Below are 25,649 nucleotides of genomic sequence, written 5' to 3'. Positions count from 1 at the left end.
TGGGGCTGTTCACATAGACACCTTATCCTGTCTGTAATACATTGGGGCTGTTCACACAGACACCTTACCATGTTGTAACACATTGGGGCGGTTCACATAGACACCTTATCCTGTTGTAACACATTGGGGTTGTTCACACAGACACCTTATCCTGTTGTAACACATTGGGGCTGTTCACATAGACACCTTATCCTGTTGTAACACATTGGGGCTGTTCACATAGACACCTTGTCCTGTCTGTAATACATTGGGGCTGTTCACACAGACACCTTACCATGTTGTAACACATTGGGGCTGTTCACATAGACACCTTATCCTGTTGTAACACATTGGGGCTGTTCACATAGACACCTTATCCTGTTGTAACACATTGGGGCTGTTCACATAGACACCTTATCCTGTTGTAACACATTGGGGCTGTTCACATAGACACCTTGTCCTGTCTGTAATACATTGGGGCTGTTCACACAGACACCTTGTCCTGTCTGTAATACATTGGGGCTGTTCACACAGACACCTTACCATGTTGTAACACATTGGGGCTGTTCACATAGACACCTTATCCTGTTGTAACACATTGGGGCTGTTCACACAGACACCTTACCATGTTGTAACACATTGGGGCTGTTCACATAGACACCTTATCCTGTTGTAACACATTGGGGCTGTTCACATAGACACCTTATCCTGTTGTAACACATTAGGGCTGTTGCACAGACACCTTATCCTGTTGTAACACATTGGGGCTGTTCACATAGACACCTTATCCTGTTGTAACACATTGGGGCTGTTCACATAGACACCTTATCCTGTTGTAACACATTGGGGCTGTTCACATAGACACCTTATCCTGTTGTAACACATTAGGGCTGTTGCACAGACACCTTATCCTGTTGTAACACATTGGGGCTGTTCACATAGACACCTTATCCTGTTGTAACACATTGGGGCTGTTCACATAGACACCTTATCCTGTTGTAACATATTGGGGCTGTTCACATAGACACCTTATCCTGTTGTAACACATTGGGGCTGTTCACATAGACATCTTATCCTGTTGTAACACATTGGGGCTGTTCACATAGACACCTTATCCTGTTGTAACACATTGGGGCTGTTCACATAGACACCTTATCCTGTTGTAACACATTGGGGCTGTTCACATAGACACCTTATCCTGTTGTAACACATTGGGGCTGTTCACATAGACACCTTATCCTGTTGTAACACATTGGGGCTGTTCACATAGACACCTTATCCTGTTGTAACACATTGGGGCTGTTCACATAGACACCTTATCCTGTTGTAACACATTGGGGCTGTTCACATAGACACCTTATCCCGTTGTAACACATTGGAGTTGTTCACACAGACACCTTATCCTGTTGTAACACATTGGGGCTGTTCACATAGACACCTTATCCTGTTGTAACACATTGGGGCTGTTCACATAGACACCTTATCCTGTTGTAACACATTGGGGCTGTTCACACAGACACCTTATCCTGTTGTAACACATTGGGGTTGTTCACACAGACACCTTATCCTGTTGTAACACATTGGGGCTGTTCACATAGACACCTTGTCCTGTCTGTAATACATTGGGGCTGTTCACACAGACACCTTACCATGTTGTAACACATTGGGGCTGTTCACATAGACACCTTATCCTGTTGTAACACATTGGGGCTGTTCACATAGACACCTTATCCTGTTGTAACACATTAAGGCTGTTGCACAGACACCTTATCCTGTTGTAACACATTGGGGCTGTTCACATAGACACCTTATCCTGTTGTAACACATTGGGGCTGTTCACATAGACACCTTATCCTGTTGTAACATATTGGGGCTGTTCACATAGACACCTTATCCTGTTGTAACACATTGGGGCTGTTCACATAGACACCTTATCCTGTTGTAACACATTGGGGCTGTTCACATAGACACCTTATCCTGTTGTAACACATTGGGGCTTCATGGTTAAAGACATGCTCTGCTACTTTGGCAACTAAGAAAGTCTTTTTTAAACCTCCCGCTTTGGGCTGGATGTGTCAATATGTAGTTCATACATGCATAATCTATGAGCAGAATCACTGTCGTACCTCAATTAGCTATGAAATCCATAGTTTGAAAGCAACTGTTTTCTTGAAGCTGTCCTGTACCATTTTCCCTACATTTTCCCCAACGTGGGTTAGCCCCCTAGCATTTTGTGTTATATCCTATTTAGCTTCAGTGCCTCACATTTGAGTGACAGCTAGCAAGAGGCCTGCCCAGCGTTTTCCAATGAGGTTGCAGGGCGAGCCACACGGCTTAGTGGACACAGCAGAAATAGAGAGAGAGAGAGAGAGAGAGAGAGAGAGAGAGAGAGAGAGTAATGACGTGGTGCACATGCCTGCACATATCTGACGTAGTAAGCAGTTTTCAGAGACCACTTTTGGCTCGTGAGTGCTACTTTCAAAATTACTAATTTAACAGCGTCCTTGGTCTGCCCCCAAATGAACCCAGGCATGCTGGACCTGAATCAATCAATCACCCCATGCCATCCACAAAAAGCAGGGAGAGACAAGCAGCAGAAAGAGAGGGAGGATGGACATGGATTTGGGAGTTGATAAGGAGAGGATAGAAGAGAGAAAAAATAGAAAAGAAGAGACTAGAAGAGACCACATGGATTTCACTTGTGAAGTGTTCCAAAAACACATGTTTACATGTGATCACATACAGTTATTGTGATAACATGTGAAGTTAATGCGATAACATGTGAAGTTACTGTGATAACATGTGACAACATGTAAAGCAACGTGATAACATGTGAAGTTATTGTGATAACATGTAAAGCAACGTGATAACATGTGAAGTTAATGCGATAACATGGGAAGTTATTGTGATAACGTGACAACATGTAAAGCAATGTGCTAACATGTGAAGTTAATGCGATAACATGTAAAGCAATGTGATAACCTGTGAAGTTATTGTGATAACATGTAAAGCAATGTGATAACCTGTGAAGTTATTGTGATAACATGTAAAGCAATGTGATAACCTGTGAAGTTATTGTGATAACATGTAAAGCAATGTGATAACCTGTGAAGTTATTGTGATAACATGTGACAACATGTAAAGCAACGTGATAACATGTGAAGTTAATGTGCTAACATGTGAAGTTATTGTGACAACATGTAAAGCAATGTGCTAACATGTGAAGTTATTGTGACAACATGTAAAGCAATGTGATAACATGTGAAGTTATTGTGACAACATGTAAAGCAATGTGCTAACATGTGAAGTTATTGTGATAACATGTAAAGCAATGTGATAACGTGAAGTTATTGTGATGACATGTAAAGCAATGTGATAACATGTGAAGTTATTGTGATGACATGTAAAGCAATGTGATAACATGTGAAGTTATTGTGATAATGTGACAACATGTAAAGCAATGTGCTAACATGTGAAGTTATTGTGATGACATGTAAAGCAATGTGATAACATGTGAAGTTATTGTGATAACGGGACAACATGTAAAGCAATGTGCTAACATGTGAAGTTATTGTGATGACATGTAAAGCAATGTGATAACATGTGAAGTTATTGTGATAACATGTGACAACATGTAAAGCAACGTGATAACATGTGAAGTTATTGTGATGACATGTAAAGCAATGTGATAACATGTTAAGTTATTGTGATAACATGTGACAACATGTAAAGCAACGTGATAACGTGAAGTTATTGTGATAACATGTAAAGCAACGTGATAACATGTGAAGTTATTGTGATAACATGTGAAGTTATTGTGATAACATGTGACAACATGTAAAGCAATGTGATAATATGTAAAGCAACGTGCTAACATGTGAAGTTATTGTGATGACATGTAAAGCAATGTGCTAACATGTGAAGTTATTGTGATGACATGTAAAGCAACGTGATAACATGTGAAGTTATTGTGATAACATGTAAAGCAACGTGATAACATGTGAAATTATTGTGATAACATGTGAAGTTATTGTGATAACATGCGACAACATGTAAAGCAATGTGATAACATGTGAAGTGTTCCAAAAACAAATTTTCACATGATTTCACATGTGAAATTAATGTGAAATCTTGTTTTCCCACATGTGAAATCATGTGTTTTTTTTGTAAGGGGAAGAGAAGGGAAGAGAACAGAACAGTAGACAGGCAGTGTGTGTCTGTCTTGTCAGTATATGGCTGTCCTGTCCTGTGTCCTGTGTTAGGATGAAGTGTCCCTGTCACCGTCCTAGCTCTCCCCCAGGGCCAGACTTGATTAATGTGTCGTCCAGCAGCTGTGATAGCGGCCAAACTCTCCTGGGGACCAACCAGCCTCACCCATGTCCCTTTCACACCTGTCTGTCTGTCCCTGCTAAAAACCCCTAGCCTGCCGGAACGCCTGGTTCCGCGTGGCAAATGGCACCCTATTCCCTATATAGTGCACTACTTTTGGTGAGAGCCCTATGGGCCCTGATCAAACATAGTGCATTATATAGGGAATATGGTGTCAATTGGGACACAGCAAGTCTCTCCTCTTCATGCTAAAATGAAACACTTTCCCCATTAAAATCTCCCTCTCTTTCTCCTCTCCTTCCATCTTTCTCCCTCTCCCTCTCTCTCTCTCGCTCTCTTTCTCCTCTCCTTCCATCTTTCTCCCTCTCCCTCTCTCTCTCCCTCTCCCTCTCTCTCCCTCTCCCTCTCTCTCTCTCGCTCTCTTTCTCCTCTCCTTCCATCTTTCTCCCTCTCCCTCTCTCTCTCTCTCGCTCTCTTTCTCCTCTCCTTCCATCTTTCTCCCTCTCCCTCTCTCTCTCTCTCACGCTCTCTTTCTCCTCTCCTTCCATCTTTCTCCCTCTCCCTCTCTCTCTCTCGCTCTCTTTCTCCCTCTCCCTCTCTCTCTCTCGCTCTCTTTCTCCCTCTCCCTCTCTCTCTCTCGCTCTCTTTCTCCCTCTCCCCCTCTCTCTCTCTCTCGCTCTCTTTCACCCTCTCCTTCTCTCACCCCTCCTCTCTCTCTATTTTTCACTCACTGCTACAAACGATCTTACATCATCATGGTGTTCACCTTGCCAGGGGGGATAATGTCTCTTAGCAGGAGAAGAGCGACAGAAGAAGGAGTGGGGGGGGACATAAACAGCTTGAACCTCAGCATGACACCCTTGTCTGTTTGCAATGGGCACGTGTGTGTGTGTGTGTCCATGGCCACTGAGGGCAGCTGCAGCAGTCGGTGTGATAAAGTACCAGTGTCTCAGGTAAACGACCAGTAACAGCAGGGGTAGCAGGCAGTTGACTTTGGGCCTGGGCTGCCTCTTTGTCATCCTCCACTCACTAACTCCTTGTTTCTCTCTCACTTCCCTTACCTAGTCACTATCTTGCTGGTTACGAGTCATGATTATGACCTTTTTCATATCAATCAAACCAATTAATTTAGCTAATTGCACATATGGACAAATGAATTGCACATATGTTTTGAAATAATTCTAAGACTACGATTACTATGCAATTACAGACTCATACACGTCCTGAACATGAACCACTTCATGACAATAAAGTGACCAGACACATCATCTTATCCATCTTAGCTTTGCCAATTGTTGGGTTTATATCATAGCAAGCTGTCCATATAGATGACCATGTTTCTGTTGCTTACACCTAACCAGGCTGTTTTCTCTTTTCTGAACAAAGGTACTTTCCCTGCACCTTGCATCATCATCATCATCACCATCCACACACACAGACACACAGACAGAGAGACACACACACACACACACACACCTCCAGCCAGGCAGCCAGCTCAGCCACCCAGCCAAGGTCAATTGCCTTTCCCCTTCTCATTCTGTGCTTAATGTACCTTTACACCCAGGCAGGGATAGAGGGCTGCACTATTTCTGCTCTGCTGCAAGGTGACTGCTTGGTGCTCACACACACACGCACACACACACACACACACACACACACACACACACACACACACACACACACACACACACACACACACACACACACACACACACACACACACACACACACACACACACACACACAAACACACCGGAGCCACAGTCGGGTGACAGGGAGGCCCCGCTGGCTGCGGAGGTTGGCACAGAGTGTTGTGTGTGTGTGTGTGCGTGTGTGTGTGTGTGTGTGTGTGTGTGTGTGTGTGTGTGTGTGTGTGTGTGTGTGTGTGTGAAGCAGAGGCTGGTTGTCCTGGCACACAGTGACACAGAGCGTCACAAGGTTCACAGCCCTCTAAACTCAGGGCCATGGGAGATGCTGAACAATAGAGCTGTTGACTACACATGCTATTTCTGTCACTGCCTGCCACTCAGACTCTTTGAGAAATCTCTCCTTCTCCCGGACTTTCTCGCACTCTCTCTCTGCACGATCACTCCGTTTCCCTGACTTTCTCTCTCTCTAACTCTGTCTCTGAGCGAACACTCAGTTTCCCTGACTTTCTCTCTCTCTAACTCTGTCTCTGAGCGAACACTCTGTTTCCCTGACTTTCTCTCTCTCTCTCTCTCTCTCTCTGCACGATCACTTGGTTTCCCTGACTTTCTCTCTCTCTCTTTCTCTCTGAGCGATTACTCAGTTTCCATGACTTTCTCTCACTCTCCACCCCATCTTTCTCTTTCTCGCTTCCTCTCTCCCTCTCTCGCACACTCTCTCTCTCTTCGCTTTCTCCTTCATCTCACTCTCTCATCCTCTATTTCTCTACCCTCCCTTTCCTCATTTATCTTCCTCTCTTTCTCTAGTTCTATTAGTCTGCATCCCATTCCCTCTAGATCTCTGAAATCACTTTCAATCCCTCCCTTTATCATCCTCTCTCTCTCACCTCCCTCTGTGTAAATTCCCACACTCCCTGATGCCCCCTTACAGCTTCCACAACTGACTGCAAACTCATTTATTACAGGTCACAAACGCAAGTGGTTCATTTAAAGGGACGCATCGCCCCAAAACCCTGAAGCACAATGAATAATCTACCTGCAAAAAAAGAACACAAACACAACTCTGAGAGAGAGAGAGAGAGAGAGAGAGAGAGAGAGAGAGAGAGAGAGAGAGCAAATACAAATTCCATCTAGACACCGTTGCCCTAGAGCGCACAAAAAATATTTGAATCAGTTAAAGAACCCGATGCCCTTGTGAGGTCTGGGGTCCACTCACCACCCAATAATTCACCAAATGGGACAAACACCAAATTGAGACTAGGCATGAAGAATTCTGCAAAAATATCCTCGGTGTACAACATTAAACACCAAATAATGCATGCAGATCAGAATTAGGCCGATACCCGCTAATGATCAAAATCCAGAAAATAGCCTTTAAATTCTACAACCACCTAAAAGGAAGTGATTCCCAAACCTTCCATAACAAAGCCATCACCTAAAGAAAAATTTACCTGGAGAAGAGCCCCCTAGGCAAGCTGGTCCGGGGGCTCTGTTCATAAACACAAACAGACCCCACAGAGCTCCAGAACAGCAACACAATTAGACCCAATCAAATCATGAGAAAACAAAAAGATAATTACTTGACACATTGGAAATAATTGATTAAAAAAACCTGAGCAAACTGGAATGTTACTTGGCCCTCAAACGAGAGTACACAGTGGCGGAATACCTGACCACTTTAACTGACCCAAAATTAAGGAAATCTTTAACTATGCACAGACTCAGTAGGCATAGTCTTGCTTTTGAGAAAGACCTGCATGGCTCTCAAGAGAAGACAGGCTATGTGCACACTGCCTACAAAATGAGGTGGAAACTGAGCTGCACTTCCTAACCTCCTGCCAAATGTATGACCATATTAGAGACACATATTTCCCTCAGATTACACAGACCCACAAAGAATGCGAAAACAAATCCAATTTGATAAACTCCCATATCTATTAGGTGAAACACCACAGTGTGCATCACAGCAGCAAGATTTGTGACCTGTTGCCACAAGAAAAGGGCAACCAGTGAAGAACAGACACCATTGTAAATACAACCTATATTTTTGTTTATTTATTTTCCCTTTTGTACTTAAACTATTTGGACATCATTACAACACTGCATATGTCTTTATTATTTTGGAACTTTTGTGAGGGTAATATTCAATGTTAATTACTTTTTGTTTATTTCACTTTTGTTTATTATCTATTTCACTTGCTTTGTCAATGTAAACATATGTTTTCCATAACAATGAAGCCCCTTAAATTGAAAATGCAATTGAGAGAGAGAGAGAGAGAGAGAGAGAGAGAGAGAGAGATGGAGGGAGGGATGGAGGGAGGGAGGGAGGGAGTTTAAGAGAGAGAGAGGGAGTTTAAGAGAGAGAGTTTACGAGAGAGAGAGAGAGATGGAGGGAGTTTAAGAGAGAGAGAGAGAGAGAGGGAGTTTAAGAGAGAGAGAGAGAGAGAGAGAGAGAGAGGGAGTTTAAGAGAGAGAGAGGGAGTTTAAGAGAGAGAGAGAGATGGAGGGAGTTTAAGAGAGAGAGAGGGAGTTTAAGAGAGAGAGAGAGAGGGAGAGAGAGGGAGTTTAAGAGAGAGAGAGGGAGTTTAAGAGAGAGAGGGAGTTTGAGAGAGAGAGAGAGAGAGGGGAGTTTAAGAGAGAGAGAGGGAGTTTGAGAGAGAGGGAGAGAGAGAGAGGGAGTTTAAGAGAGAGAGAGGGAGTTTGAGAGAGAGGGAGTTTAAGAGAGAGAGAGAGAGAGGGAGTTTAAGAGCGAGAGAGGGAGTTTGAGAGAGAGGGAGTTTAAGAGAGAGAGGGAGTTGAAGAGAAAGAGAGTTTAAGAGAGAGAGAGAGAGTTAGAGAGAAAGAAAGTTTAAAAGAGAGAGGAAGTTAGAGAAAGAGAGAGAGTTAGAGAGAGAGAGAGGGAGTTAGAGAGAGAGAAGAGACAAACAAAAAGCATTTTCCTATGTTAGGTGTTCTCTGTTTGCCTGCTGACACATTAAAAGCAGCTTTATCTTAACTGACCGTGCAGAATTACACATCGTTGCCTTGTTGTTCTACTTATTCATGCACACAGAAATCGGCTAAATCAAGATGAAGCTTTAAGTGAGCGTTCCAGCTGTCCTGAAGCAGTCAATATCACTCAAAGCCCCTGCTGTAATTACATTGTAAACGCAGATTAGCTATGAATAATTTAAACAGGGATTACTGAAAGAGAAAAAGAAGGAGAAAGAAAGAAAAATACAAGAGAGAAATTTGCCCTTTAGCGCCCCCGCAACACGAAACACATGAAACGCTCTTCAGAAGGTGGAGCGGAGTGTGAGCTGCTTCCATGGTTGGGTTTGCCAACCTATTATTATTCTTTGATTTGTTCCCCACTATTATTAAGGAGCCAAGGAAGAGGAGAGGGAGGGAGAGTGGGAGAGAGAAAAGAAAAAGTAGAGAATAAAACAAATCACCCTGACTTGTCAGACACTTCAGAGGGAATAACAAGGTTGAGAGAGACCAGAAATTATAAAGGCAACAATTATCTGAACATTTAACTCTAAACATTGTGCTAATGAGTGCGTCTTAGAGGAGATTAGCCATATTTCCATTGTCATTCTAATTATTTCCTCTTTTGTGAAGCGCACAAAGAAAACAAAGGAGAAAAGTGTGTGGGAAGTACTGTATAGACGAGTGCAACAGTCATAGAAAGAGAACGAGGCTGTGGATTACCAGAGTTGATGCTGTCAATCCCCATTGAGGCTTCACCCCTCTGTCTCCTCCCCCACCCCTCTGTCTCCTCCCCTCTCCCCCCTGGTCCTCCCTCCTTCCAGCCCTCCTGTCAGTTTAAACCTTCACAACACACTCGTCAAAAGGCCATTCACTCCGCCAACCCTGCTAACTGACAGACAGTTCCTCAGCCTCTGGTACACACACACAGACACACAGACACACACACACAGACACACACACACACACACACACACACTAGATGGATGCATTTGGAAGGATCTAGACATCTGTATTGTTCCTGCTCATTTGAATAAATCTCTATTGAAAGATGGGTCATAACACTAAATGTACTGAACATGTCATAGACACAGAAAGACAGAGAGAAGACGATGTTTACCAGTGCAAAGCAGAGCAGTGTGGTGCAATGCAAGCCTGCTAGCTACCGGTATGGGATAAGCACTAATTGGCAGTTCCTGTACTGTACATGAGATCTAATTTATTCAGCTGCTATACTCTATGTCTGTAAGCCAGTGTACTGTAAGGGGTACTTTCCCCCCCAAAAAACAGGTTTTCCAGAACAGGAGGGATTAATAAACAGAACATATCGAATCCTCCAGCCAGGATTTCTGGAAAATCTAGTACTGTATGACAGCGGTCATATATAGTACCGAGATAAAGCCTGTAGGATATAGGATGTGTCAGTGCTGCTGGCTTCTCTCAGTGGGGGGGCTTCCCCCATAATACAATAGACATCCTAATTAAAACAAGAAGAATTGATTCCACCACCGAGACCAAATTCTATTAGAAATTCATCTTGGCAAACATGTGCTGATGTCATTTACATTTTCCCTCAAAATCATTATACTCTGTAAAAAGAAAAAGATGATAATACTTGACTTGAGAGACACACACAGGCATGAACAAGTGCGTGGACACACACACACACACACACACACACACACACACACACACACACACACACACACACACACACACACACACACACAACACACACACACACACACACACACAAACACACACAGATTCAGAAAAGGGGAAAGAGCATCCCTAGCACCCCTGGCCAGTATTCTTGGCTTTCAGCCCATACTCAGACACCCTGCAGTTAGTGTAAATTGTAATTCCTACACAAAGCCAGCTGGCACACTAAGACTGGCCATGTTGTGAGCATGTACCAGGGTAAATAATTAATAAAAACAAGATTTACCTTCAAAGAGAGGAGAGTGGAACTACTGAGACCATAGACAGAGCATTATGAAAAAGAACAGGAGAGAGAGAGAGAGATAAACAGAGACAAAAAGACTGCAAAAGAGGGGAACTCACAAGGCCTAATCAGAAGCACAGTAGTCTATTTGTCTCATGTAGCAGATTAAGCCGTAATCTCACATAAATGATTTGCAATCTCATGTGCAGCAGTAGGCCTAAGCCACATGTGATGAATTACCAACATGTGATGAATTACCAACATGTGATGAATTACCGTCCAAATAAAGCGCTGTGGACCTCGGGCTTGGATGGTGCTCATAATTCTATGAAGAAATTATCATCCTCTGCCCCTCCTTGTGCATCTAGCAACTGCACACGCAGTATATGACTGTATATGGGGATCCAAAGATCAGCTAGGCTACTGTATGTATGTCCTCTCTCTCTCTCTTGTCAACACTTACTGTATCTAATACTGGGAAAACAACCAACAAACATTATATCTATGCCCTATCACCCCCCCCCCCCCTTTATAAGCCACTTTACTCACACACACACACACACACACACACACACACCAAAAGTATCCTGGTGTCACTGTTCTTACTGTTCTCTTCAGCTCTTCAGTTGTTTTGTGTATTGCATGTTCCTCATCTGATTGAGACACTTAACTCAGAGGGCAGAGAGCAGCTAGCGCAGAGCGCCTCACGAGCAGCGCCTCACGAGCAGCTAGCGCAGAGCGCCTCACGAGCAGCCCGCGAGTCTGCTTTCACTGAGGAGCCAGCTAGTCTGCTTTCACTGAGGAGCCTGCTAGTCTGCTTTCACTGAGCAGCCCGCGAGTCTGCTTTCACTGAGGAGCCTGCTAGTCTGCTTTCACTGAGGAGCCAGCTAGTCTGCTTTCACTGAGGAGCCTGCTAGTCTGCTTTCACTGAGGAGCCAGCTAGTCTGCTTTCACTGAGGAGCCTGCTAGTCTGCTTTCACTGAGGAGCCTGCTAGTCTGCTTTCACTGAGGAGCCAGCTAGTCTGCTTTCACTGAGGAGCCTGCTAGTCTGCTTTCACTGAGGAGCCAGCTAGTCTGCTTTCACTGAGGAGCCTGCTAGTCTGCTTTCACTGAGGAGCCTGCTAGTCTGCTTTCACTGAGGAGCCTGCTAGTCTGCTTTCACTGAGCAGCCTGCTAGTCTGCTTTCACTGAGGAGCCTGCTAGTCTGCTTTCACTGAGGAGCCTGCTAGTCTGCTTTCACTGAGGAGCCAGCTAGTCTGCTTTCACTGAGGAGCCTGCTAGTCTGCTTTCACTGAGGCCAGCTAGTCTGCATTCACTGAGGAGCCTGCTAGTCTGCTTTCACTGAGGAGCCTGCTAGTCTGCTTTCACTGAGGAGCTGCTTTCACTGAGGAGCTAGTCTGCTTTCACTGAGGAGCCTGCTAGTCTGCTTTCACTGAGGAGCCTGCTAGTCTGCTTTCACTGAGGAGCCAGCTAGTCTGCTTTCACTGAGGAGCCTGCTAGTCTGCTTTCACTGAGGAGCCAGCTAGTCTGCTTTCACTGAGGAGCCTGCTAGTCTGCTTTCACTGAGGAGCCTGCTAGTCTGCTTTCACTGAGGAGCCTGCTAGTCTGCTTTCACTGAGGAGCCTGCTAGTCTGCTTTCACTGAGGAGCCAGCTAGTCTGCTTTCACTGAGGAGCCTGCTAGTCTGCTTTCACTGAGGAGCCAGCTAGTCTGCTTTCACTGAGGAGCCAGCTAGTCTGCTTTCACTGAGGAGCCTGCTAGTCTGCTTTCACTGAGTAGCCAGCTAGTCTGCTTTCACTGAGGAGCCTGCTAGTCTGCTTTCACTGAGGAGCCTGCTAGTCTGCTTTCACTGAGGAGCCTGCTAGTCTGCTTTCACTGAGGAGCCTGCTAGTCTGCTTTCACTGAGGAGCCAGCTAGTCTGCTTTCACTGAGGAGCCTGCTAGTCTGCTTTCACTGAGGAGCCTGCTAGTCTGCTTTCACTGAGGAGCCTGCTAGTCTGCTTTCACTGAGGAGCCTGCTAGTCTGCTTTCACTGAGGAGCCAGCTAGTCTGCTTTCACTGAGGAGCCTGCTAGTCTGCTTTCACTGAGGAGCCAGCTAGTCTGCTTTCACTGAGGAGCCTGCTAGTCTGCTTTCACTGAGGAGCCTGCTAGTCTGCTTTCACTGAGGAGCCTGCTAGTCTGCTTTCACTGAGGAGCCTGCTAGTCTGCTTTCACTGAGGAGCCTGCTAGTCTGCTTTCACTGAGGAGCCTGCTAGTCTGCTTTCACTGAGGAGCCTGCTAGTCTGCTTTCACTGAGGAGCCAGCTAGTCTGCTTTCACTGAGGAGCCTGCCTGCTTTCACTGAGTCTGCTTTCACTGAGGAGCCTGCTAGCTGCTTTCACTGAGGAGCCTCTGTCTGCTTTCACTGAGGAGCCAGCTAGTCTGCTTTCACTGAGCAGCCTGCTAGTCTGCTTTCACTGAGGAGCCAGCTAGTCTGCGTTCACTGAGGAGCCTGCTAGACTGCTTTCACTGAGGAGCCTGCTAGTCTGCTTTCACTGAGGAGCCTGCTAGTCTGCTTTCACTGAGCAGCCTGCTAGTCTGCTTTCACTGAGGAGCCCGCTAGTCTGCTTTCCCTGAGGAGCCCGCTAGTCTGCTTTCACTGAGCAGCCCGCTAGTCTGCTTTCACTGAGCAGCCCGCTAGTCTGCCTTCACTGAGCAGCCCGCTAGTCTGCTTTCACTGAGGAGCCCGCTAGTCTGCTTTCACTGAGCAGCCTGCTAGTCTGCTTTCACTGAGGAGCCTACTAGTCTGCTTTCACTGAACAGCCTACTAGTCTGCTTTCACTGAGGAGCCTACTAGTCTGCTTTCACTGAGGAGCCTGCTAGTCTGCTTTCACTGAGCAGCCTGCTAGTCTGCTTTCACTGAGGAGCCCGCTAGTCTGCCTTCACTGAGGAGCCTGCTAGTCTGCTTTCACTGAGGAGCCAGCTAGTCTGCTTTCACTGAGCAGCCTGCTAGTCTGCTTTCACTGAGCAGCCTGCTAGTCTGCTTTCACTGAGGAGCCTGCTAGTCTGCTTTCACTGAGGAGCCTGCAGTCTGCTTTCACTGAGGAGCCTGCTAGTCTGCTTTCACTGAGGAGCCTGCTAGTCTGCTTTCACTGAGGAGCCTGCTAGTCTGCTTTCACTGAGCAGCCTGCTAGTCTGCTTTCACTGAGGAGCCTGCTAGTCTGCTTTCACTGAGGAGCCTGCTAGTCTGCTTTCACTGAGCCAGCTAGTCTGCTTTCACTGAGGAGCCTGCTAGTCTGCTTTCACTGAGGAGCCAGCTAGTCTGCTTTCACTGAGGAGCCTGCTAGTCTGCTTTCACTGAGGAGCCTGCTAGTCTGCTTTCACTGAGGAGCCTGCTAGTCTGCTTTCACTGAGGAGCCCGCTAGTCTGCTTTCACTGAGGAGCCTGCTAGTCTGCTTTCACTGAGGAGCCAGCTAGTCTGCTTTCACTGAGGAGCCTGCTAGTCTGCTTTCACTGAGCAGCCTGCTAGTCTGCTTTCACTGAGGAGCCTGCTAGTCTGCTTTCACTGAGCAGCCTACTAGTCTGCTTTCACTGAGCAGCCTGCTAGTCTGCTTTCACTGAGGAGCCTACTAGTCTGCTTTCACTGAACAGCCTCTAGTCTGCTTTCACTGAGCCTAGTCTGCTTTCACTGCCTGCTAGTCTGCTTTCACTGAGCAGCCTGCTAGTCTGACTGAGGAGCCTGCTAGTCTGCCTTCACTGAGGAGCCTGCTAGTCTGCTTTCACTGAGGAGCCAGCTAGTCTGCTTTCACTGAGCAGCCTGCTAGTCTGCTTTCACTGAGCAGCCTGCTAGTCTGCTTTCACTGTCCTGCTTCTGCTTTCACTGAGGAGCCTGCTAGTCTGCTTTCACTGAGGAGCCTGCTAGTCTGCTTTCACTGAGGAGCCTGCTAGTCTGCTTTCACTGAGGAGCCTGCTAGTCTGCTTTCACTGAGGAGCCTGCTAGTCTGCTTTCACTGAGGAGCCTGCTAGTCTGCTTTCACTGAGGAGCCTGCTAGTCTGCTTTCACTGAGGAGCCTGCTAGTCTGCTTTCACTGAGGAGCCTGCTAGTCTGCTTTCACTGAGGAGCCAGCTAGTCTGCTTTCACTGAGGAGCCTGCTAGTCTGCTTTCACTGAGGAGCCTGCTAGTCTGCTTTCACTGAGGAGCCTGCTAGTCTGCTTTCACTGAGGAGCCTGCTAGTCTGCTTTCACTGAGGAGCCTGCTAGTCTGCTTTCACTGAGGAGCCCGCTAGTCTGCTTTCACTGAGGAGCCTGCTAGTCTGCTTTCACTGAGCAGCCTGCTAGTCTGCTTTCACTGAGGAGCCTGCTAGTCTGCTCAGCCTGCTAGTCTGCTTTCACTGAGGAGCCTGCTAGTCTGCTTTCACTGAGGAGCCTGCTAGTCTGCTTTCACTGAGCAGCCCGCTAGTCTGCTTTCACTGAGGAGCCTAGTCTGCTTTCACTGAGCAGCCTGCTAGTCTGCTTTCACTGAGGAGCCTGCTAGTCTGCTTTCACTGAGCAGCCTTTCACTGAACAGCCTAGTCTGCTTTCACTGAGGAGCCTGCTAGTCTGCTTTCACTGAGGAGCCTGCTAGTCTGCTTTCACTGAGGAGCCTGCTAGTCTGCTTTCACTGAGGAGCCTGCTAGTCTGCTTTCACTGAGGAGCCTGCTAGTCTGCTGAGGAGCCTGCTAGTCTGCTTTCACTGAGGAGCCTGCTAGTCTGCTTTCACTGAGGAGCCTGCTAGTCTGCTTTCACTGAGGAGCCTGCTAGTCTGCTTTCACTGAGGAGCCTGCTAGTCTGCTTTCACTGAGGAGCCAGCTAGTCTGCTTTCAGCACTGAGGAGCCTGCTAGTCTGCTTTCACTGAGGAGCCTGCTAGTCTGCTTTCACTGAGGAGCCTGCTAGTCTGCTTTCACTGAGGAGCCAGCTAGTCTGCTTTCAGAGCAGCCTGCTAGCTTTCTGAGGAGCCAGCTAGTCTGCAGCCTGCTAGTCTGCTTTCACTGAGGCCTGCCTCTGCTTTCACTGAGGAGCCTGCTAGTCTGCTTTCACTGAGCAGCCTGCTAGTCTGCTTTCACTGAGGAGCCTGCTAGTCTGCTTTCACTGAGGAGCCTACTAGTCTGCTTTCACTGAGGAGCCTACTAGTCTGCTTTCACTGAGGAGCCTGCTAGTCTGCTTTCACTGAGCAGCCTGCTAGTCTGCTTTCACTGAGGAGCCTGCTAGCCTGAGGAGCCTAGTCTGCTTTCACTGAGCTTTCACTGAGGAGCCTGCTAGTCTGCTTTCACTGAGGAGCCTGCTAGTCTGCTTTCACTGAGGAGCCTGCTAGTCTGCTTTCACTGAGGAGCCTGCTAGTCTGCTTTCACTGAGGAGCCTGCTAGTCTGCTTTCACTGAGGAGCCTGCTAGTCTGCTTTCACTGAGCCTGCTAGTCTGCTTTCACTGAGGAGCCTGCTAGTCTGCTTTCACTGAGGAGCCTGCTAGTCTGCTTTCACTGAGGAGCCTGCTAGTCTGCTTTCACTGAGGAGCCAGCTAGTCTGCTTTCACTGAGGAGCCTGCTAGTCTGCTTTCACTGAGGAGCCAGCTAGTCTGCTTTCACTGAGGAGCCTGCTAGTCTGCTTTCACTGAGGAGCCTGCTAGTCTGCTTTCACTGAGGAGCCTGCTAGTCTGCTTTCACTGAGGAGCCCGCTAGTCTGCTTTCACTGAGGAGCCTGCTAGTCTGCTTTCACTGAGGAGCCAGCTAGTCTGCTTTCACTGAGGAGCCTGCTAGTCTGCTTTCACTGAGCAGCCTGCTAGTCTGCTTTCACTGAGGAGCCTGCTAGTCTGCTTTCACTGAGCAGCCCGCTAGTCTGCTTTCACTGAGCAGCCTGCTAGTCTGCTTTCACTGAGGAGCCTACTAGTCTGCTTTCACTGAACAGCCTACTAGTCTGCTTTCACTGAGGAGCCTACTAGTCTGCTTTCACTGAGGAGCCTGCTAGTCTGCTTTCACTGAGCAGCCTGCTAGTCTGCTTTCACTGAGGAGCCCGCTAGTCTGCCTTCACTGAGGAGCCTGCTAGTCTGCTTTCACTGAGGAGCCAGCTAGTCTGCTTTCACTGAGCAGCCTGCTAGTCTGCTTTCACTGAGCAGCCTGCTAGTCTGCTTTCACTGAGGAGCCTGCTAGTCTGCTTTCACTGAGGAGCCTGCTAGTCTGCTTTCACTGAGGAGCCTGCTAGTCTGCTTTCACTGAGGAGCCTGCTAGTCTGCTTTCACTGAGGAGCCTGCTAGTCTGCTTTCACTGAGCAGCCTGCTAGTCTGCTTTCACTGAGGAGCCTGCTAGTCTGCTTTCACTGAGGAGCCTGCTAGTCTGCTTTCACTGAGGAGCCAGCTAGTCTGCTTTCACTGAGGAGCCTGCTGCTTTCACTGTCTGCTTTCACTGAGGAGCCTGCTAGTCTGCTTTCACTGAGGAGCCTGCTAGTCTGCTTTCACTGAGGAGCCTGCTAGTCTGCTTTCACTGAGGAGCCTAGTCTGCTTTCACTGTCTGTCTGCTTTCACTGAGGAGCCAGCTAGTCTGCTTTCACTGAGGAGCCTGCTAGTCTGCTTTCACTGAGGAGCCTGCTAGTCTGCTTTCACTGAGCAGCCTGCTAGTCTGCTTTCACTGAGGAGCCTGCTAGTCTGCTTTCACTGAGCAGCCTGCTAGTCTGCTTTCACTGAGGAGCCCGCTATTCTGCTTTCACTGAGGAGCCCGCTAGTCTGCTTTCACTGAGCAGCCCGCTAGTCTGCTTTCACTGAGCAGCCCGCTAGTCTGCCTTCACTGAGCAGCCCGCTAGTCTGCTTTCACTGAGGAGCCCGCTAGTCTGCTTTCACTGAGCAGCCTGCTAGTCTGCTTTCACTGAGGAGCCTGCTAGTCTGCTTTCACTGAACAGCCTACTAGTCTGCTTTCACTGAGGAGCCTACTAGTTTGCTTTCACTGAGGAGCCTGCTAGTCTGCTTTCACTGAGGAGCCTGCTAGTCTGCTTTCACTGAGGAGCCTGCTAGTCTGCTTTCACTGAGCAGCCCGCTAGTCTGCTTTCACTGAGGAGCCTGCTAGTCTGCTTTCACTGAGGAGCCTGCTAGTCTGCTTTCACTGAGCAGCCCGCTAGTCTGCTTTCACTGAGGAGCCTGCTAGTCTGCTTTCACTGAGGAGCCTGCTAGTCTGCTTTCACTGAGCAGCCTGCTAGTCTGCTTTCACTGAGCAGCCCGCTAGTCTGCCTTCACTGAGGAGCCTGCTAGTCTGCTTTCACTGAGGAGCCTACTAGTCTGCTTTCACTGAGGAGCCTGCTAGTCTGCTTTCACTGAGCAGCCTGCTAGTCTGCTTTCACTGAGGAGCCTGCTAGTCTGCTTTCACTGAGGAGCCTGCTAGTCTGCTTTCACTGAGCAGCCTACTAGTCTGCTTTCACTGAGGAGCCTGCTAGTCTGCTTTCACTGAGCAGCCTACTAGTCTGCTTTCACTGAGGAGCCCGCTAGTCTGCTTTCACTGAGGAGCCCGCTAGTCTGCTTTCACTGAGCTACGGAGGGGATCGCCTGGGAATCAAAGCTCACTATTCTTCCAGCTGAGTGCCAGAGACACAGAGGTCACATCATCTTTATAGCCAAAGATTTTAGAGGAATGAATAAGAGGGTCTTTGTGTGACGGTGGTGTATTGCCGTGTGGGCAGAAAATGACACCATTATTTTTTGCTTTGATAGAAAGAAATGGAGGGGAACACATGTAATACAAGTGACATAGTTGAGAGACTGTGAAAGACACAAGCCAAATACATTCCCATTCTCTGCTGTCCAGACTCCCTGCTTGAGTCAGTCAGACCATGTAAACATTTAGATATACTGTGAACTCAAGATTGGCGTATTAAGAAAAAACAACCAAATGTCAACCAAACAACTTGTCCTTGTCATTTCATCTACTGTCGTCTCTGTTTTTGGGGATAGTCAGCGTAAAAGGGACTGCTCATATGGTTTATCAACATTGCTACTTGGTTGTAAATTGGTGATATGGTCACTATGACCCAATGTCAGAATATTGACACTATATGAACCAAAGACATCTTAATGCCAGACATTAAAACATGAAAACATGAAATTACCTTCATGTTGTGTCCTTAATGTACATTAATTACAATGATATAGCTTTTCAAACATAGTACAACCAAAATTACCGGGGGATATAGGCCTAGGCAAACATAAAATACGATTCATGAAAAATTATCAAAACATCCAAGCACAGACTGCATTCCATTTCCCTTGATAAAGCTCCAAATTAAAATGGAGTTTTTTCTGTAATTCAATAAATATTAATAGGACTCAGACTCCATACATTTTCACCTACTTTAATGGAAATTTCCCTTATTTTAAAGCAAGCACAAACAAACAGCATCTGAAGGGAGAGAAAAGGGCAAACACAGCGTGTCTGGAAACCTAATCTATTCACTTGTCACGGAGCTGATCTCTTACAAGTAGGCCTACAATGTTGACAATAAGTCATATATTAAAACAACTTCATGGAAATATGATTGCAACTATTTAGGCTACCTTTTTCACTCATTAATTATTTTATACAAAAATTATAGGCCTTTCGGTCCCCAGGACCAGGATGGAAAACCACTGGTCAATGGCATGAAGGCAAGAGCCTCCTAATAGCCTTGCAGCCTGTGATTGGTCTGTGTCAGCATGTGGTCCTGTTTGAAGACAAATGTAGTAGTTATAATGGATCACTATTTAATTCAATAGCCTATCTCGATTTGTAGCAAAATAAATGATTTAAAAGAATTCACCATAAGGATCGAACTTGATCATAATAAACATTTTAGAGCCCAAAACGTCTGTATACAAAATATTTGGGCCGTTCTGGCGATCGTAATTTATATAGCCTTTCTAGGGCAGACCAGGGCTTTTGGCACTACTAGGTTGCTATGCAGTAGAGACCGTCAGAGCTTGTGACTTCACACTCCAAACCGGATACCGCGGAAATGATTGTGACAGAAAAATGGAGGTGAGTTACATGTTTAACTGTGTTGTGGCGCATTCCCACCTGTTTATTGGTTGATTTCCATGACGAAACGCATCATGGATAAAGGTATTTCAACCCTAACTTTTTGACGCGGTCATTTGGCCTGACAGAGGACAGTCATATTATGAGGCCTGGTCAAGTATGTGCTTGTCAGTAACGTTGCTCTTCGTCCTGTTTGTTGTTTTGTAAATACTGTGATGAGGTTAGACCTACGTTTGGCACCTTGAAATTCCCACCTTGCAAATAAAAGCCTTCACGATGGACTACCTGCCTACCTTACATCACCATATAGCCTAAATGAGTACCGTTTCGGACGCAGCCAAGCAAATCTGGAGAGTGTAACCACCCTCTGTAAAGTGTGCCATGCCAGAGGTGCAGCTGTGGGACATCGGGACACCCAGAGGCACACATGGCAAAGGTGAAGTCAAGTGCTGAGGTAAGCCTCTCCCTTTTGCCTGTCCCTCTCACCTCACCTGTCCTTCCTGCCTGTCCCTCTTGCCTGTCCCTCTCACCTCACCTGTCCTTTCTGCCTGTCCCTCTCACCTGTCCCTCTGGCCTCTCCATCTCGCCTGTCCCTCTGGCCTCTCCATCTCGCCTGTCCCTCTGGCCTCTCCATCTCGCCCTGTCCCTCTTGCCTGTCCCGCTCACCTCACCTGTCCTTCCTGCCTGTCCCTCTCACCTCACCTGTCTTTCCTGCCTGTCCCTCTGGCCTTTCCATCTCGCCTGTCCCTCTGGCCTGTCCCTCTTGCCTGTCCAACATCATACACAGGCAAGGCCTACTCCTACTCCACACACACACGCTGGACACATACGCATGCAAACTGAATAGACAATGACTCACACATAGTGGTAGGCTATCTACTGAATTGTTAAAGTTTTTTTTTTAAATACACAGTGTCCAGCCTTGAGAGACAATATTTGGGTTTCATTTCTGGGATGATGATCCTGATGTTTCTCCTTCTCTGTGTCCCATCTTCTCTTTGAGGGGATTTAATCCAAAGTAAGCCGATTAACACTGATATTTGTATTCTTCCACCACCATGCAACCATTTTATGTTAACTTCTAAATGTCACAATACTGCTTGATTTAAATGCACAGCCCACTGCAACTTGACAGGATAGACATATCTTCTTTATGTCAAGCAGGATGTTGGATTTACTTGACTGAGACTGAACTGCATAAGAATAAGGCATTATGGATAACAATGCTCTCAGCAAACTGCAGCCGCTGAACCATCACATATATAGAAGCGCAATTGCCATAGGCCTACAACCTCTTTCCAATACAGAAAATATATGAATCAATCCCAAGGGCTCCCGAGTGGCGCAGCGGTCTAAGGCACTGCATCTCAGTGCTAGAGGTGTCACTACAGACATCCTGGCTGTATCACAACAGGCCATGATTGGGAGTCCCATAGGGCAGTGCAGAATTGGCCCAGCGTCTGGTAAAATAAATAAATAAATCATTATAATATATATGCATGTAATTGCCTGGCAGGCTGGAGTGGAGGCTCGCTAGACAAAATTACTACACACGTTGATTACAACATTTGATTGTTATAATAGGTCTAATGTTCTAATAATTACTAATGTGAAAGATAACATTTTAAAAGAACTAGGGCTAACCAATTATCTTATCGGGAATACAGCCGACGGTTTATTTCTTCCCTTCCCTGCTCCCTTCTCTTTGTTTAGTAGACAATTCAATCAACGTCTTGTCGCCCTGGGGCAGTGCGGGTGCGCTGTATTGCACCTTTAGCTCTGAACACACCGCGTGCAGGTTGTATAGAATGTGAGGCGCGCGGAACAGAGTGGCGCTGTGGTGGATTGGTTACGTAGAATATGTGATTCGATATTAAACGAGAGTTGAAAAGACCAGCTGCGGTGTATATGCTACCTACTAGACAGAGACAGAAACACTACACCCAGTGCACATGCAGAAGGGGATAAACACCTGCCAAATACTGTATGTTATACAACATAACAACCTTTTTTGTTTTTAAAGAGTGTAAAAATCGTTCATAGTAGATATTGAACGGAAAAACCGCTCTGAAATATCGGGGTGTGTTTGAGTTTGTGCGTGTGCGTGCGTCTGTGTATGCGTGTGTGTGTATCAGCGCGCGCTCTCAGTCCCTTCCCTGGCGCGGAGCGGAGAGTGTTTCTCTCTGGTTCATACTATAGACTACCATCATGTGAAAAACTGCACTGCTCCAAGCACGGCGAACCAAGCGAGCGATGTGTTAAACATCTGATCATAGTCAAATGTATATAGTATTGTACGTTTGAGACGAGTCATACCCTCGTTAGCACACCACTCAACTAGCCTACTTGCTTTACTATAGGCTAGGCTATATTATACTAGTATGCCTAAAACTAGTCTACTACTAACTGATAATAATACTAGGCTAATATAGGTATAATAATAATAATAATAATAGCCGGCTATTGTTATTACCTATGAGTAGAAAGTTAATAGATAGGTGAATTCAGAGAACAAATGTGCCCTTTCAAAGTGACAAAAGTACCTGCGACTTGTAAACCAAAGCCAACAAAACACGATTTTTATTTACCGGAATCGAATGTTGTCTGAGAAAACAAAACCACACACACACAGACGGACGGACCAATGCCCACTATAAATGCCCACCACCCACTCTCACAGTGCGACGGACGACGCGAGATGAGAATAAAGCAGGAGCCAGGAATCTATGGTGGACTTGGTCTCAGTCTCAGTGATGTCCGCTCTTTTCCAAGCCAACGGACACGTGTGTCGGTGATTTAATGCTCCTTATTCTCAAAAAAATGAACAGTGCTGCTCTCTGTCTGTGCTTGTGCTCGAGGCTGAAAGCAGAAACATGTTGTCCGTTGAGATTCCTCGAATTTCGTTAGAGAGAAATACATAAGGAATTCAGAAATTTTACCAGCCAAACACACGTCACTCTTTCATTTCGGATGTTTTGTCATTGTGGCAAGACTAACCTATATACTGATATTTCTCAAGATGACCTCTTTAACTTAGAGGAGAAGTGTATGGGCTACTTTAGGCTACTCTTCAATGTTCTTAGATAGAGTCAGGGTGATTTTAAAGCGGATATGAACGAAAATCAACATAGTGGGTCTAGATAATTTGAATGGCAACACAGAGAGTTGGTAAACAAAACGGTCAAATTGTGTGGGGACTGTTGGAAGAGGCATACAACACACTACTTGTTCAGTGCGCAGCGCGCAGACAGTTGTGACAAGAGTAGCCACAAACCTCTTGCGCTGTGCACCAGCCAGCCAGACACCGAACTGTCACTCACCTGCTTGTGAAGAGATCCTCCGAAACAGCGCAGAAGTGAGCAGAAAGCCCAAGCAACACAGAACCGATGCTAGTAGCTTCATTTTCAGGGGTTCGCAGTAAACTCCTTTGATTCACATGTCCAGAAGCAAGATCCCTTTCGGCTTGACAAATATGAAAATGTAGATGCTTGTGTCAGTTTTCAGTTAGGTTATTGATTCGAGTTAGTAGTAGACTAATTAGTCCAACTCGGTCTTCTTCTTCTCCTTGTCTGGTTTATGCCTAGTGAATAAATGTGAATAAAAGTTCAAACCGATATTAGGTAGCGTATGTTCCAAGGTAGCGCATTGATATGGCTTGTCAAAAATAGTAAAGCAATGCTCATGCCATTCATTACTCTCTCGGAGTTGGATACCGTACTAAGCGACTGCGTACTGTCTAGAGACACACCCCCTTGCAATTTTGTCTCCTCCCGCAGTCAACAGGATTGGTTGAAGGTAGCTCTGATTGATTTAAGCCCTCCTCCTAGAACCAGGGATTTTTAATGTTGCCAAAATCCTTGAATTGGTTGCGTAGGTCTAAATCTTGCAACTGTCTAAATCTACAAAATAATATTGCTTGTCAAAATGATGCGTTTATATGCCTACCTGTTTTGGGAGACCTAAATTTAAGCATAATAGGCTACTCTAGCATTTATTCTTACCATTTAAAATGTATTTAAATTGTGGACTATCGTTACATTTCTGGAGACATGTCTAAATGGGTCTGGAACCAACAGGACCACGAACAGCTTCTACCCCTAAGCCATATAAGACTGCTAAATAGCTAGTTAAAGATGCACTATGCAGAAATTGCTCCGCAATTTCAAGGTGGTTTAAATTATTTAAAAAATAGCCTAATTTCAGTTTATGTGACACAACAAGCAACTATAGGGTAGAGAATCATTGTACCGTTTAAACAGCTCTGAAATATATTTTCCATAACCATGCTATGTTGTTGTCTTTAGGTCTCTCTTTGTGTAGTTTTGTGGTGTCTCTCTTGTCATGATGTGTGTTTTGTCCTATATTTAAATTTTATATTTATATTTCCCGGCAGGAGGCCTTTTGATTTTGGTAGGCGTCATTGTAAACAAGAATTTGTTCTTAACTGACTTGTCTAGTTAAATGAAGGTAAAATAAAACAAAATAAAGCATTTAAATATTGCATTTTCTGCTGTTTGAAGCTGGTGTATAAACCCAAAAGTAAAAGAGTCAAAAACGAAACTTAAGACCAGGAAGCATAGAAACAGCACACATAGAAACTATCTACTGCTTCTTAGACTAGCTTTCAATGAGAATGACAGACCTATAACTAACATTTTTATGTGAATTTGGTGGGGTTGCCCAAAAAGTTACATATTGCTTTAAATAGCTAGCTGGACTATGTGCAATGTCCCTTTTTACACTAACTTTGTTTGACTCATCACAGACTGTACCCTGCTGCTACTGTTTACCATCTGTCATCGTATTCCTAGTTATATGTACAGTATACTGTATATCTACCTCAATGACCTCTTTGCCCTGCACATGGACTCAGTAATGGTACCTGTTGTATATAGCCAGGTTATCCTTTCTCATTGTGTATCTACTTTTACTTGAATTATTACCTATTTTAATTTTCTATTATTTATCTATTTCCTTTTTCTCTGCAATTTTGGGAAGGGACGTAACTAAGCTTTTCACTGTTAGTCCACGCCTGTTGTTTATGAAGCATGTGAAGCATGTGACTAATACAATATGATTTGAGTCAACAGACATTCCTGTTTTTAATGGCCTGCCCATAATTTTTATACATGACCCTGAGAATAATGGGATGTTAATTGATTAACTCAGAAACCACACCTGTGAAGCTCCTGCTTTCAATATTCTTCGTATCCCTCATTTAGTCAAATGTTTCCATTATTTCGGCAGTTACCTGTATTTCCATGTTGAAGCCAGTAAAAACAACTAGATCGGCTAGGCTACATGTTTGTTATAACTAGGCCTATTGTAGTAGCTACTGTATACTATTTAATAAACTATCTTCAAAGGATAGGACAAACATCCATGGCTCCTGCGGAAGAGCCATTAGGCCTACATTGCTTTATGCTCATGGAACGAGAGATTTATGATATCCTGCTTCTGACCCTATCCTATTTAGAAATATTGTTGTTGTTAAAAAAACTGATTGATTGTTAGTCCACACCTGATGTTTACGAAGCATGTGATGAATGAAATTTGACACATATTAACATAATGAGTAGGTCTATGTGTTGTCTAGAATTAAACAGAATAAATTTTTATTCAACTTTGACTTTTGAACTTAAAAAAAACAAATGACATCTTAAGTTGAAGTGACCGGATAAAATATAAATGTTTTGTGTCCACATCAGAACATGAGAATGACCTACCTCTCAATAACACTCCTCTCCCTCTCTCTCTCTCTCTCTCTCTCTCTCTCTCC

General features: G+C 45.5%; 1 protein-coding gene across 2 annotated transcripts in view; it reads right to left on the bottom strand.

Annotated features, from left to right (window-relative positions):
- LOC115111274 (receptor tyrosine-protein kinase erbB-4-like) overlaps window positions 1-23,566 on the bottom strand; it is a 526,495-nt gene extending 502,929 nt beyond the window's left edge. For both annotated transcript variants that reach the window (XM_065013654.1, XM_029637163.2), the window contains exon 1: window positions 23,191-23,566. In XM_065013654.1, coding sequence (XP_064869726.1) covers window positions 23,191-23,272 — 82 coding nt within the window. In that variant the 5' untranslated portion in view covers window positions 23,273-23,566. The remainder of the gene's footprint in view (window positions 1-23,190) is intronic.
- Window positions 23,567-25,649: the final 2,083 nt, after the last annotated feature.

Source organism: Oncorhynchus nerka, linkage group LG3, assembly GCF_034236695.1.
Source record: "Oncorhynchus nerka isolate Pitt River linkage group LG3, Oner_Uvic_2.0, whole genome shotgun sequence".
In the NCBI taxonomy this organism is placed as follows: Eukaryota; Metazoa; Chordata; class Actinopteri; order Salmoniformes; family Salmonidae; genus Oncorhynchus; species Oncorhynchus nerka.
This window is presented reverse-complemented; position numbering and strand designations above follow the sequence as displayed.